Genomic DNA, 14,044 nt, shown 5'->3' with positions numbered 1-14,044 from the left:
CTCCTCCGACACCCCAATAGAGATTTCAAAAGGTCTCTTACCNCATGTTCTCTAGAACCTAAGCTTGGATTTTAAAAATTAGTAAATTTCCAGTAGTGCTGGTCAGGAACCAGAGTTTTCATTCCATGGAAAATACTGACATGGAACAAAAAGCCCAAATGTTGAAATTTCCTGCAGAATAACAATTCAGAAACATTTCAGTTTGGAACCATCAGAATGTTTAGTTTCGATAGAAATGTTGGATATAGGACTGGAAGGGATCGCCTGGGTCACTTAGGCTTGGTCTACACTAACCCCCCAAATCGAACTAAGGTACGCAACTTCAGCTACGTGAATAACGTAGCTGAAGTTCGAAGTACCTTAGTTCGATCTTACCTCGGTCCACACGCAGCAGGCAGGCTCCCCCGTCGACTCCGCGGTACTCCTCTCGCCGAGCTGGAGTACCGCAGTCGACGGCGAGCACTTCCGGGTTCGACTTATCGCATCCAGACAAGACGCGATAAGTCGAACCCAGAAGTTCGATTGCCAGCCGCCGAACTAGCGGCTGGGTATAGACGTACCCTGAGTCCAGCCCCAGCTATTGCAGCGGCTCCTCCTGCTGGTCATCCAGGGAATTAGCTCATCAGCCTCCGGAGCACACTCTGCAGGCCGGTGTCTCGCTTGCCGCTGGCCCCCCCGTGTACCTCCCGGACCCCAGTGCCCCTTCTCTTGGGGTTCTGCCCCCTGCAGTATCCCACACTCTTGCTGGGTCTCCCCTCCCCAGGGAATCCCCAACCCCCATCCCCACCTCGCCTCAGTCTTGGGCTACTGCAAGTCACCATCTAGCCCCCACTCACTGGGGCAGACTGCAGTATAATTGCTACTCAACATCGGCAAGGAGGGCTTGGACTTGCTGCCTCTGCCTACCCTTGGGCTGTCCTCTCTGCAACCCCTGTACCTTCTCGGCCTTTAACAGTCATCGCCCCGCTACAAGCCCCCATTCATCTTAGCAATGGGTTATCTCAGATGCTCAGTGCAGGATAATTTAAACAGTCTTTCAGGCACAATCAAGCCCCTTTATATGGTAAAAAGAGCTGCAGGCAATGGGACTTCCACCCAAGACACTAAGCCATATGGCTAGGCCAGTGTTAACCCCGGCAGATGAATAGGGCTCTCCCTGGTTGCAAAGGAGGGGGCTAGGCTGTGTATTTTGGAGGCAGGAATCCAGGAGAAGCAGTTCTGAGTGTTTCCCAGGGGAGGAAGCAGAGAGACAGGGGAATGCTTTTTGGACACAGAGCTTGCTGGGCGGGTGGGGAGCAGGGACAGATGTGGGGATTCAGGAGCAAGGAAACTGCCTGCTGCTGTTAGTGTTCAGGGAAATGGTACCCTGTAAATGAACAAGGTTTCACCAAATAATTGACCTGACTTGTATCATCCATTCCTCATGCTAACAGAAACAAACCTGCAAGGCCCTGAATATTGGACTAATGCTCAGGCCAAAAGAGCAACAATAGAGAAGGGAAGAGCAGGACTCCTGGCTCCTGTAATCATTCAAACAAACTGCACTTTACTGCAGCTGGATGCAAGGTGACACATCTAGCAGCAAGGAAGGAAGACCACCCCTACAGAATGAGGGCCTGTGTCCGGGAAAGCAGTGGCGACCTTGAAAAGGAGCTAGGGTTGGATAAACAACTCAACATGAGCTCGCAGTTCAATGCGGGTACAAAAATGGCTCTTGTGTTCCTTGGCTGTATAAACAGGGGAGCAGTGAGGAAGAGCAAGGGGATGATTTTACCTCTGTGTATAGCATTGGTGACACCAATACTGGAATGATGCGTCCAGTTCTGGGGAGTGCTTTGTAAAAAGGATACTGAAAAATTGGAGAGGGTGCAGAAAAGAGCCAGAGAAATTATTAAGGGGCTCAAGAAAATGCCTGACAGTGAGAGACTTGAAAGCTCAGTCTGTTTAGATCAAGAGGTGAGTCTATGACAGTGTAAAGCACCTTCGTGGGAGGAAAATACCAGGTACTAAAGGGATGCTGAGGATGCTTTCAGCTCAGTTCCAGGTGGAGTTTAAACCTAGCAGAGAAAGGCAGAACAAGAACCAAAGGCTGGAAGCTGAAGCCAGACCAACTCCAGTTAGAAATAAGACACCTTTTGTGATGTTATTGATATAATCTGGGACCATATAGATCAGTGTTGCGACCTAGGTCCTGTAGTGGCACCCAGATCTTGTATAAAGGGGGTCAAATGGGGTGTCTAAGACAAGGTTATGGTGTATGGGTTATGATTATGCTGTCTATATGTGTGTATCAATTTTGTAGTTGAAGTTGTGAGTATTGGCTCTATACTGTCTGTGTTTCAAACTTGTGCTATGCTGCTGGGTGACATCCCAGACAAACTGGTGCTAGCTCGGCCTAGCCTGCTTGATGGCCCATTAAGGACCATCAGCTATACAATGGACCCATTGAGAGAAGGCAGATACGCCTTGTAACTCAGCAAAGTATGCAGGGACTGGCCCATGTGACTCCAGGCTCCATGTTGCTGTAATTTTCCACAGTAAGAACAAAGAGGTGTTCTTACACCTGGAAAAGACTATATAAGGCTGATGCCTCATCTCCATCTTGTCTTCAATCCTGCTTCTTACCTCTGGAGGAACTTTGCTACAAGCTGAAGCTTTGAACAAAGGACTGAGGACCCATCCCAGCGGGGGATGTTCCAGAGACTTGATTTGAACCTGCAGTTTATTCCATCGCCGCTGCAAGCCTGAACCAAGAACTTTGCCATTACTGTATGTAATTGATTCCATTTAACCAATTCTAACTCTCATCTCTATCTTTTTCCTTTTATGAATAAACCTTTAGATTTTAGATTCTAAAGGATTGGCAACAGCGTTATTTGTGGGTAAGATCTGACTTGTATGTTGACCTGGGTCTGGGGCTTGGTCCTTTGGGATCAGGAGAACCTTTTTCTTTTACTGGGATATTGGTTTTCATAACCATTTATCCCCATAACGAGTGACACTGGTGGTAATACTGGGTAACTGGAGTGTCTAAGGAGATTGCTGGTGAGACTTGCGGTTAGCCAGAGGGTGAGACCGAAGTCCTCCTAGTCTGGCTGGTTTGGTTTGCCTTAGAGGTGGAGAAACCCCAGCCTTGGGCTGTAACTGCCCTGTTTTAGCAATTTGTCCTGAGTTGGCACTCTCAGTTGGGTTCCGCCAGAACCGCATTGTCACACCTTTATTTCACAGTGAGGGTGATTCACTATTTTTCCATCTCCTGATGTCTTCAAACCAAGGCTGGATGCCTTCCTGTAAGAACTTCAGCCAAACCCAAGTCATTGGGCTCAGTGCAGAGGTATCTGGGTGACATTCTCTGACCTGTGATTTACAGGAGGTGATACAAGAAGATCTATGGTCCCTTTTGGCCTTAAAAGGTATGAAACTATGAAAATGAGTTGTTGTCTGAGAGCCATTACTTGGGTCACCCAGTCTTGCTGCTTGTCCCTAATCTTTTTTCAGCAAGAGGGCATGGAAGCAGCTTGGGTGCTACGTAGAGCCAATTTTGAGCGGTTTTCGAAGACAAGATATGGTCCAGAGGCTGCAGTGGTTGATCATTTGCTTGTTGTGTTGGACAAAGGTCAGATGCTGATGACTGGATCTGTAGGCCTTTCATAGCCTTAGTCACAAGGCATTGTTAACTCAAGAGCTCATACTAGCAGTCACACACCCCCTCAACTCCCTGTTGGGCCCAGAGGGCATTTCTGGGAGAGCAGTCATCCATTCATGTGGAATATCATGGGGTTATTTTCTGTGCTCCACTGAGCTGTGTGGGGCAAGGGGGATAGCAAATTGGGATTCCTGGCTTCTATTCCCATCTCTGGGAGGGTTGTGGGGTCTAGTGGGGAGAGCAGGTAGGACTGGGAGTCTGGACTCCTGCGTTCTATTCCTGGCTCTAGGAGGTGAGTAGGGGACTAGTGACTAAAGCATGGGGCCTGGGAGTCAGGGCTACTGGGTTTTATTCCCAGATGTGGCTGGGGAGAAGGGTCTAATGGGTAGAGCGGGGACTGGGAGTCAGCACTCTTGGATTCTATTGCCAGCTCTGGGAATAGAGTGAAATGGGGTCTGGTGGGTTAGCGACGCATAGCAGGGACTTGGCGTCAAGGCTCTTGGGTTCTGTTCCCATCTCTACAAGGGGTTTATGATCTAGCAGTGGAAATGGGAGGGACTGAGTCTGGATTTCTGGGTTCTATTGCCTATTTGGAGAGGAAATAATATAGTCTAGTGCAGGGGTCAGCAACCTTTCAGAAGTGGTGGGCTGAGTCTTCATTTATTCACTCTAATGTAAGGTTTCACGTGCCAGTGATACATTTTAATGTTTTTAGAAGGTCTCTTTCTATAAGTCTATAATATATAACTAAACTATTGTTGTATGTAAAGTAAATAAGGTTTTAAAAATGTTTAAGAAAATTCATTTAAAATTAAATTAAAATACAGAACCACCCAGACCGGTGGCCAGGACCCAGGCAGTGTGAGTGCCACTGAAAATCAGCTCACGTGCCATAGGTTGCCTACCCCTGGTCTAGTGATCAGAGCAGAGGATTGGAAGCTAAGATGTATGGGTTTTGTTCCAAACACCAGGAGGTGTGTTATCTTGTGGTTAGAGTAGTAGTTGTAGTAGTAGTAGTAGTAGAGTATTGATAGCTGGGAGTCTTGGGTTCTGTTCCCAACTCTGGGAGGGGAATGCGGTCTGATGCTGGTGGTGGTGGGGGGTGCTGTGAGTCAGGACTCTGGGGCTCTATCCATAGCTCTGCCACTGACTTTCCATCCATAACCTCGGTCATGTTGCTCTGTGCCTTACTTTGTTATTCTGTAACACGGTGTGACAAAGTTCCTCCTCTACCTTGGTGGGTCCTGCACTTATTGGTGGATTTGCTCACCTCAGAGATTCACCATGTGGGTCAGAGAAACAGCCCAGAGACCTTTCCTTCTGGTGGAACCCACAGTCCAGGTCACCTCCTTCTGTGTAGGATCAGGAGTTGGGAGGTTTCGGGGGAACCCGGGCCTACCCTCTACTCCAGGTTCCAGCCCAGGGCCCTATGGACTGTAGTAGTCTAGAGTGCCTCCTGGAACAGTTGCATGACAGCTCCAACTCCTTGGGCTACTTCCCCTGGCCTCCTCCCAACACCTTCTTTATCCTCACCACAGGACCTTTCTCCTGGTGTCTGATAATGCTTGTACTCCTCAGTCCACCAGCAATACACCTTCTTACTCTCAACAACTAGTGCCTTTTGCTGCCAGCTCTTCGCATGTACACTACAAACTGAAGTGAGGTCCTTTTTAACTCAGGTGCCCTGATTAGCCAGCCTGTCCTAATTGATTCTAGCAGTTTCTTCTTAATTCGTTCCAGGTGTCCTAATTAGCCTGCCTGCATTAGTTGGTTCCAGCAAGTTCCTGCTTGTTCTGGAACTGCCCCTGTTCTCTTACCCAGGGAAAAGGGATCTCCTTCATCTGGGACTAATAGATCTCTTCTTTTAAACACTCTCTGGCTGCTCTCTGGCGTGGAGGAAGACAGGGGGCTGCTCCTGCTGGGCTGGGCCAGACACCACCACCCGCCCCCTTCTCTGCTACCCAGTTGCTGGCTGGCTGCTGAATCCCCCCACCCTCAGTTGCTCCAGAGGAGGGGAGTGAGGGACCCCAGCCCAAGCCGTTACTGCTGTGGACATGACTACCATCACCACCATCTGAGTGGGGTACCTCCTGCCTGGCCACCGGACTGCCACCTGGAGCTGCTGTGGAGTTGCTGGAGCCCCAAGGAGGAGAAGAAAAGGACCGTCTGCTGCTGGGGGAGCACACAGAGATTCTGAAGACCACCATGGAGAGGGCACTTAAGGATTGAGTAATTTTCAAACTGTGCTCTTGTGGTGGGGGTCTAGACTGTGTTTGTGGGGACAGCGGGGGTGTGGAGTGGAGCCTGCTCCATCTGTGTCTCCCTTTGCCCCCGCCACCACCACCATCCCCACTGCCCCCTCCACCATCCCCACTGGCTGCTTACCATCTGCCTTGAGCTCCTACCTCTGGGACTGAGCTGCTCACCTGGCTTGCCACTCCCATTTCCACCATTTGGGCCTGCAGCAGCAGCTGCCACCCGGAACATTGACTTTAAGAGCAAGTGCTCATGGGTGCACATACTCCTGACCCCCTCCCCTTTGGAACAGGCCCCCAAGCTTTACCCCTTGCTGCCTACCCCATTTGCTCCTGCAGACTTTGCCCCTCCCCAGCTTCAGTTTGTTTGTCTGCCCCTGCCCTGAAGCTAGCCCCAGGGCCTCCAACCTGTTTGTTCCCCTCTCCTTGCAGTCCCCCCAGCCCTGATTAGCCCCTCCCCTCATGTGCTTGTGCCTCTCCCCTGTTTGAGTTTGACCCCTGTATCACTGCACCCCCCCCCCCATGTTGTTACATCCCCTAGTTCCCTAGTGCAGCTAGAGGAGCCGGAACCCCAATCCAGTCGGTGATTGACACACACACCCAAGTCCTTGCTAGCCCCCCCCCCCCCCCCTAGCCTTCCCCTTCTGGTGCCCTCTTTCCCTGCCTGCAGCCTAGCCCTCTTTCCCCGTCCCCCCCTCCAGTGTTTGGCCCCCACCTGTTTCGTTATGGCAGGGGACACAGCTGGCGAGACCCTTCAAGCAGACCCTGCCGTCCCCCACTCCGCCTGTCCCCCCATCGACCCCCTCATGCCTCCACCTCAACTGCTGCTGCTGAAACACCTGCTGCCACCCCTGGGCACCGTGGAGACCTCTGCTGCTGCCACATCCCTTGCCCCTTCCGATTCTGTGGACTGTAGCAGTCTAGAGTGCCTCCTGGAACAGCCGGCGGGAAGGGCTAGGGTAAAAAGAAGGGTAAGGGTCCCGCCAAAAAGACCAGGCCCTCCATGGCAGGGGCTGCCCCCACTGCTACAGCATCCCTCCCCTCTGCTCCCTCCACCAGCTGTGGGTGCCCGGCCCCCAAGGCGTACGCCCAGGTGACGGTGACCCCCTCCCCTCGCGCCTGCCGCTACGTCATCTCTCCCGACCACCACCTCCGCTACCATCTATAGCGGCCGGGGCCCCTTCCCTACCTTGACCTGGAAGCACGGCATCCGTTGCCTCCTGGTGCCTGCCTTGCCCCACGTTGGCGAGGATGGTGGGGCCGAGGGCCATCGTGGCAGCCTCCAAAATGTATGGAAAGGTCGTCTTCTTCCTAGCATTGGAGGCCGCCGCCCAGGAGGCGGTGAAGACTGGCCTGGCGGTGGGGGGCGTGTTCGTCCCCCTGGAGCCGTTGGAAGACCTGGGCGTCCAGTTAGTCCTGACCTCTGTCTCTCCCTTCCTGCCCAATGCCGCTCTGCTGCCCGCCCTTTCTACCCTGGGGAAACCAATCTCTGCCATCAGTCCTCTTCCATTGGGCTGCAAAGATCCCACCCTCCGTCACGTCCTCTTGTTCCGCCGGCAGATGCAGCTTTAACTGTTGCTGGAGGCACGTAACGGAGAGGCGCTTGAGGGGTCCTTCCTGCTCCCCTACCAGGGGCCCCAATACCAGGTGCATTATTCTACGGGGGAGGACCGGTGCTATCTCTGCCGGGTGATGGGACACATCCAGAGGGACTGCCCCTTGGCCCGGCACGGAGAAGCATCCGGGACCCCTGAACCCTGGCAGGGTACCGGCCCCATCATTGCCAGTGCCCCTGACTGCCTGGCACCCGGAGCCACTCCTCCTCCTTCTTGGCCCACCACTGCTCCCGCTCGGGCCCAAGGGGTACTTCCCCCAATCTGCCCAGACGAGTGGGAGAGCCCAGCCTCCGCTGCTTGCAGTCTGGTGCGGCCTGTGGAGGAGGGTGCGGCGGGGATACCACCGGGCACGGGAGAGGGCCTGCCCCAAGGAGAATCTTCCATCCCTCGTGCCACCCTACCGCTACCTCCCTGAGCCATCGCCCCTGCCTCCCGACCCCTGTTAGCCAGCCCCAGGACGATGCCATGGAGGGCTGGGCCCTAGTACAGGGGAAGCGGGGCAAGCAGAAGGCTCGAGCTCCACTCCTTCCCACCGATGCAGAAGCCCCCCGGAAGACCAGGAAGGGGGGCACCGATGCCGAGCCTTCCACTTTGCCCACGGGTGTGTTCCATCCACGAGTGCTGGCTGGGGAAGATGTGGCAGCATCGGAGGGTACCACCGCCCCTCCTCTGGAGTTCATTCCCTCAGAGGCCCCTGATGGAGTCCCTCCTGCCCCCTTAACAGTTGAAGCCCCTGCGAGCCCCAAAGCGAGCGTCGCTTCGGGTGCTGGCAGGGAAAACCCTGGGGTGGTGGAAGGTGATCTCCCCTCCATTTATGAGATTGAGACTCTGGGTCTGACCCTGGTCACCCAGGGGGAGGATGACCCTCTGCCAGTGGGCCTCGATCTAAGCAACCTCACCCTGGCCCCCCTTTCCACATGCTCCCTCCCCCTAACCGCTGTTTCTGCTCCCACCTACGAGGGTCCCCTGGCCTCTTCCATCTGCCCGGCCGCAGGTTGCACCCCGCTGACGGCTGCCGAGCCTACTGAGGCGATGGCCGGTGGGTATCCCTCGAAGGTGTTGGGCAACCGACCTTCCTGGGTGGGGACCCCACTGAAGACTGTCCACCTCCAGATGCTGTGGCTGCCACACCAGCCATAGAGTCTGAGCTCGGCATCACTGAGAGTCCCCTTCCCACACCCCAGATCCCTGAGCCGAGCCGAACTGAGAGGGGCCACCTCCCAGCGGCCCAGCTACTGGGGCTCAGGATCCTGCCTCTGTCCCTTTCCCCGACTCCGCTCCTGATCCCTGCCCTGCCCCTGAGGCCGACCCCGTCCCTGTCCCCCTCACCTCCCGTGATGCCATTGTTGCCCCTGGGGCTGTCTCCTTCCCTTTTCCAGAGGATGACAGCCCAGGGAACAGCCTTTGTATTTCCCTGTCCTGACCCACTAGGGGCTGCAATCTTCCCTCCGCCGCCCCCTACTGAGCCGGGGTGCGAGGCGGGCCACATGGCACCGGCCCATCGGGTGCCACGTTGGGGGTCCGCCCCCTGCCTTCCCATCTCGGTAGGCCACGGGCCTTCAACGGGGGCCCCACCGGAGGCAATCCAGAGTCCAGTGACCCCTCCCCATACACTGCGAGAAGAACTGCGGGAGTTCCTTGCAGACGTCTATGGCTCCCATAACAAGGTGCAGCTCGCTCTCCAGCGATGGGGGGATTTCCATCAAATCCTCTGGGCTGCAAGAGCCCTTGTGCGGGAGGGTAAAAGGACCAGGAAGCAGGGCGCCGTGGCCTATCAGCGGGTCTGTCCTCCTTACTCACCTACGGGGTAGGTCATGGTTTGCTGCGTGGCCCAACCGGGGCCATGAGCGACCCTGCCGGCAAGGATCCCCCCCAGCCCTCCTCATGGCAGCTATCATCTTCGCAACATTGAACACCCAGGGCTGTAGGATGGGAGTCCGCAGGAGCCAGGTGCTGTCCTTCCTTCGGGAGGGGGGGTACTCTGTGGTTTTCCTGCACGAGACCCATACGGGTCCGGCNGAGAGGTGACATGGACAAAGTGATGAGACAGGGAAATGATCTTTGCAAGAGTGTTTTGAATGGATGTAAGTGGAGGAAGATTGCATTTGCCAAGGCCGGAGAAGGGGATGTTGCAGTAATCGAGACGCAAGATTATGAGAACCAGGATAAGAGATTTGTTTCTTCTACTTGCTTAAAGTTTGTCTCATTTCTGCATCCAGTGAGAAAAGCAGGGTGGAAGGGGAATGCATCAGAAAGGATAAGGGTGAGCTAACCTACCAGGAGTAGATGAAGCAGATGAAATAGGGCAAAGACACCACAAGCTGCAGCCAGCGCCAATTGGGGATGGCGTAAGCCACCCCAGCCAGAATGAACTGCCCGATTGTGATGCAGTATCTAAACATGGTGACCACAATGGCCCGTGTGCGGGTGGGTGTCCATTCTACAGCTGGGGAGAGACACACACAAAGGGAAAATAATCTCTCTGTTCTTGGGCTGATGACCTCCAGTGGTGAGAAAAAGCACGAGCGGAGGCAGCAGGAACATGTACAAACAGCCTTCCCCTGGCTCTTTGAGGCTGAGATGAAATAGCTCCCCAGAACCTGCATTCCCCGATCCATGCCTCCTTCCCCTGCCAGTTGCATCCCACCTAGTGGTAGTAGATGGTACTGCACCCTGCTGGAGGCGCTCCATTCCTCCTCCCCATGGCAGCAGCCAGTACTGTGCCCTGCAGCAACTCCACCCCCTGATGGCAGCAAGCAGTACTGTACCCTGCAGGGTTGCAGCAGCTCGAACACCCCATAATGGCACACTTATGCACCCTGAAGTACATCAGCCACAATACACACCTGTTATGTAATTGAATAAGCTGAGTCCCATTAGCCTCTGATACCCAACTGCTCCTGGGTCCTTCAGTTCCTAGAGGACCTATATACATTGAATAGTGCAAGAGACATTCTAGTAATGAAGAGGGCATTGACGGGCTGACGCACATGGCTTGTGCCTGTTCTGTAAAAGATGTATTGTGGAATCTCTGTTCTGTTGTGAATCATCGTCATCTGATGACGGCACTCCACTCTTAATAGCTTCCCTTCCATTCTTGGGGACTTTAGGGGTTTGGCCGGGGCTCGTCCCCCTCTGGGGCAGCTGGGAACCAGGCCGCCTCACTACAGGGACCTGCATGCTATTGGAAGCTGCCGTGTTTTGTGGCTCTCAGGCAGGGACTGAGCAGACAAATAGGTTTAGGAAACCCACGTCCTGGCGCCGAAGGACCTGGGAGAGGGGGAGACTGCCACCCGCATGTTGGGTGGCAGGAGGGACGCAGGCCCACCCACTCCACTGCGTCTCAGTCCGGGGCCCTAGCAGCGGCAGAAGACCCATTGCTGCGTCAATGGGGATCCTGACCGCAACCAACTGACATTGGCTCTGGGTGTGCTGCAAGCAGACTAGGGTCGGCTGGCCCCAGGCTACCTCCTACCTCCCCCTCTAGCGGTACCTGTGTCTGGACAGAGTCTTCCAAGGAGTCAAGCACCATGGGCTCCTCTGGGTACCCGGTGGGCGGTAGACTTGGCAGCAGTTCTGGGTAACTTGCCACAGACGAGTTTACCAGCTTCTCCGGGGTCTGGTCGGCGTCTGGCCAGTCCTCAGGTCGGCCGCAAACTGCAGGAGTCTCCCAGCTGGGAGCTAGGCCACAGGTGTCTGGCTTCTCCGGTGACCGGGCCTCTAGTGAATTCTGGGCAGTGCTTCTATATCGTGATACCAACTTTTCCCAACCTAGTGCTAAAAATTTCCCAAATCTGGTGGAAAAATTCCCAGGTAAAGCTTTTTACAGTGCTTCTATAACCTGGGAACTTTCCCAAAACTTGGGAATTTGTGAGTAAAATGTTTCAACTTGGGAAATTGGGAATTTTCATTCAAAACATTTTACTCAAAAATTCCCAGATTTTGGGAAATTTCCCAAGATATAGAAGCACTGGCTCTGGGGTTGGGCTTTTGTACTTTCTGTCCTGCACCCTGACCTCTGGGGGGGAGGCTCCGCCCACTTTGGTGTCTGGAGGGGTTTGTCCCCCTCCGGGGCGGCTGGGAACCAGGCCGCCTCACTACAGGGACCTGCATGCTATTGGAAGCTGCCCTGTTTTGGGCCATCTCCTGTGCTCTGGCACTGCAGAAGCACATGGAGGTGCGATTGTCCCAGAGAACTCAGTTCTCGTTTAGGTACCACATTTTCAGAAGAGGACACGGCCAGATTTCGAGGTGCAAAATACCTCCTAAATAACGTGCTCAAATCTTTGTCAGCTGTGGCAATCAGTGTCCCAAAGAGAGCTGCTGAGTGCTTTGGTAAATCCAGGTTGGAATGAGAACTAGGAGTTCTGGAAAAATCTAGCTCCCGATTTTTGCTGCTGAGACCTTGGACATCCCACCCATGCGGTGTGTGCTTCTGGTCTCTCTGTGCTCCCACCACAGAGTAATTTATTAGCAGCAGGAACAAGGCACTTCCGTCCATCCCCAGTAACCAGCTCATCTTGTGTCTGGGATGGCAGGCGCCAGACACACTTACACAGAGAGACACTGTTCATCACAATGCCCGAGATGGCCATTCCGGTCAGGAAACGGAAGATGCAGTAGGCAGTGAAGCTGGGTGAGAAGGCAGTGCAGGTGCTCGTGACAGCCATCTGCAAGTAGCACCAGATCAAGGGAGACCTGCGGCCAAACCTGAGCCAAAAAACCAAGAGAACAGGTGAGGGAAACCCAGGATACTGAGGCAAGTGTGTTCAGAGTGGAAGTTAAACCTGGTGCAAGGAAGTATTGGTGCCATTGACTGGCATGGCTTCCTGGCTTGAGGAAGGGGCAAAGAGGCAGGAGGCCCCAGTTCTAAAACCAACTCTGTGGCACATGACAAAAGGTTATTGATGAAAATACTTCATGTCAGCCGTGCTGTAGCTGCTAATGATGAGGCCTGCAGGGCTGGATTAAGGCAATCTAGGGCCCTGGCAGTAGAGTTATCCCCTGGCTGGTATTTGAGTGTTAGAAAAACATCCGATCTTGATTTAAAAATCTCCAGGGCTGGAGAATCCACCACAGCCCTTGGGCCGTTGTTCCAATGGCTAATTCCTTTTGCTGTTAGAAATTTGCACCTTATTTCCTATCTGAATTTGTCTAGCTTCAATTTCCATCCACTGTCTCTTGTTAGACCTTTGTCTGCTAGATGGAAAAGCCTCTTATCAGATTGCTGCTCCCTGTGTAGGTACCTATATAGAGAGCCCCATGTTTTTTACAAATGTGAAATAATATGAAAAAAAGCAAAAAAAATCACCCTGCAGTGGCAGCTCCTGTCCTGTGAAGCTCAGGCTGGTTCCCCACTCTGAATGGGGCGGGGGGTGCCTGGCGAAACCTGAGCAGCACTGCGACCCCGTGTGCCAGGCCACAACAGCCTGAGTCGAGAGCCAGGCCCAGCCGCACCGCACAGGACCCCAGTAGCCGCTTCTATGAGGTGAGTTCAGGGCAGGCTCGGGGGTGCAACACTCACCTCCCCCAGAGCATCCCAACCCCTGGTGGCAGGACTCAGCCCCCCTCCGGGGCCTCCCAACCCCCAGGGCAAGACCCGATCCCCTACATGGTTAACATTAACAAAACAAAAATAACAAGAAATTCCCCAAAATAAAATAAACAATTATTAAAAGAATTCAAGAGGCTCCACTTACAGACTGTGATCAAGTCACCCCTTAAGCTTTGCTTTATAGATTGAGCTCCTGGATTCTCTCACTGTAAGGCACATTTTCCAAGCCTTTAATCATTATCATGGGTCTTCTCTGACCCCTCTCCAACCTACCAACATCCTGCTGGGATTGTGGACACCGGAACTGAACACGGGATTCCAGTAGCAGTCGCACCAGTGCCAAATACAGAGATACCATAACTTCTCTCCTCCTGCTCGAGATTCCTGATTCCCCCAGGAATCAGCCTTGCTCGGCTTCATACCGACGTTGCTCTCACCTGTCTGACAGACCTCCAAAGATGATGCCTCCCGCCAGGACCCCAGCCATGTAGATGGACTGAGCCATCTGCTTCAGCTGCCGGGAGTCACACACCAGGTCCCACTGTAAGGGAGAGAGGAAACGAAGCTGGGCTCCAGGAGGAAGACTGGCTTGTGGTTAATGCCCCAGACTGGGGCTGAGATTTTCAGAGCCATTGATGGCATTTAGACAGCCAGTTCCCATAGCAATCCTTACAATTCATTTTAATTTGTTAATTACAAGTCCAAAGCTACGTACGTTTAATGGGAAAAGTGATCTGCAGGGCATCACAGCCTGAATCTCTCTGAGCCTCAATGTCCATCATCTGTAAAATGAGGGAGGGTCATCCTGGTCTCTAGCTTTGTCCCTGTGCAGCACCCAGCACAGCTGTGCCCCAATCTCAGTTGGGGTTCACAGAGCACCCAGCACAGTCTCGGTTGGGGTCTGTGCAGTGTCCAGTGCAATGGGGCCCTGATTGGAGCTGGGGTCCATGCAGTATCCGGCACAAGGGTTCCC

At 53.7% G+C, this 14,044-nt stretch overlaps 1 protein-coding gene across 1 annotated transcript; it reads right to left on the bottom strand.

Moving 5' to 3' along the window:
• Positions 1–11,875: 11,875 nt before the first annotated feature.
• LOC117880014 (solute carrier family 22 member 6-A-like) lies at positions 11,876–13,986 on the bottom strand. The gene is made up of 2 exons (XM_034775647.1): positions 13,509–13,986; positions 11,876–12,227 (listed from the first exon to the last, which is right to left on the bottom strand). Exons 1-2 carry the CDS (start codon positions 13,574–13,576, stop codon positions 11,876–11,878), a joined length of 420 nt encoding a protein of 139 aa, XP_034631538.1. The 5' UTR covers positions 13,577–13,986.
• Positions 13,987–14,044: the final 58 nt, after the last annotated feature.

This window comes from Trachemys scripta, chromosome 7, assembly GCF_013100865.1.
Source record: "Trachemys scripta elegans isolate TJP31775 chromosome 7, CAS_Tse_1.0, whole genome shotgun sequence".
NCBI lineage: Eukaryota > Metazoa > Chordata > Testudines > Emydidae > Trachemys > Trachemys scripta.
The sequence above is the reverse complement of the archived record's forward strand: the minus strand, read 5'-3'. Positions and strand labels throughout refer to the sequence as shown.

Bases quoted from the DNA above. Each gene is read 5' to 3' on its own strand.
- LOC117880014 (XM_034775647.1), bottom strand. From the start codon at position 13,576: ATGGCTCAGTCCATCTACATGGCTGGGGTCCTGGCGGGAGGCATCATC. The intron at 12,228-13,508 runs GTGAGAGCAACG...TTTTTGGCTCAG, and splicing joins TTTGGAGGTCTGTCAGACAG to GTTTGGCCGCAGGTCTCCCT.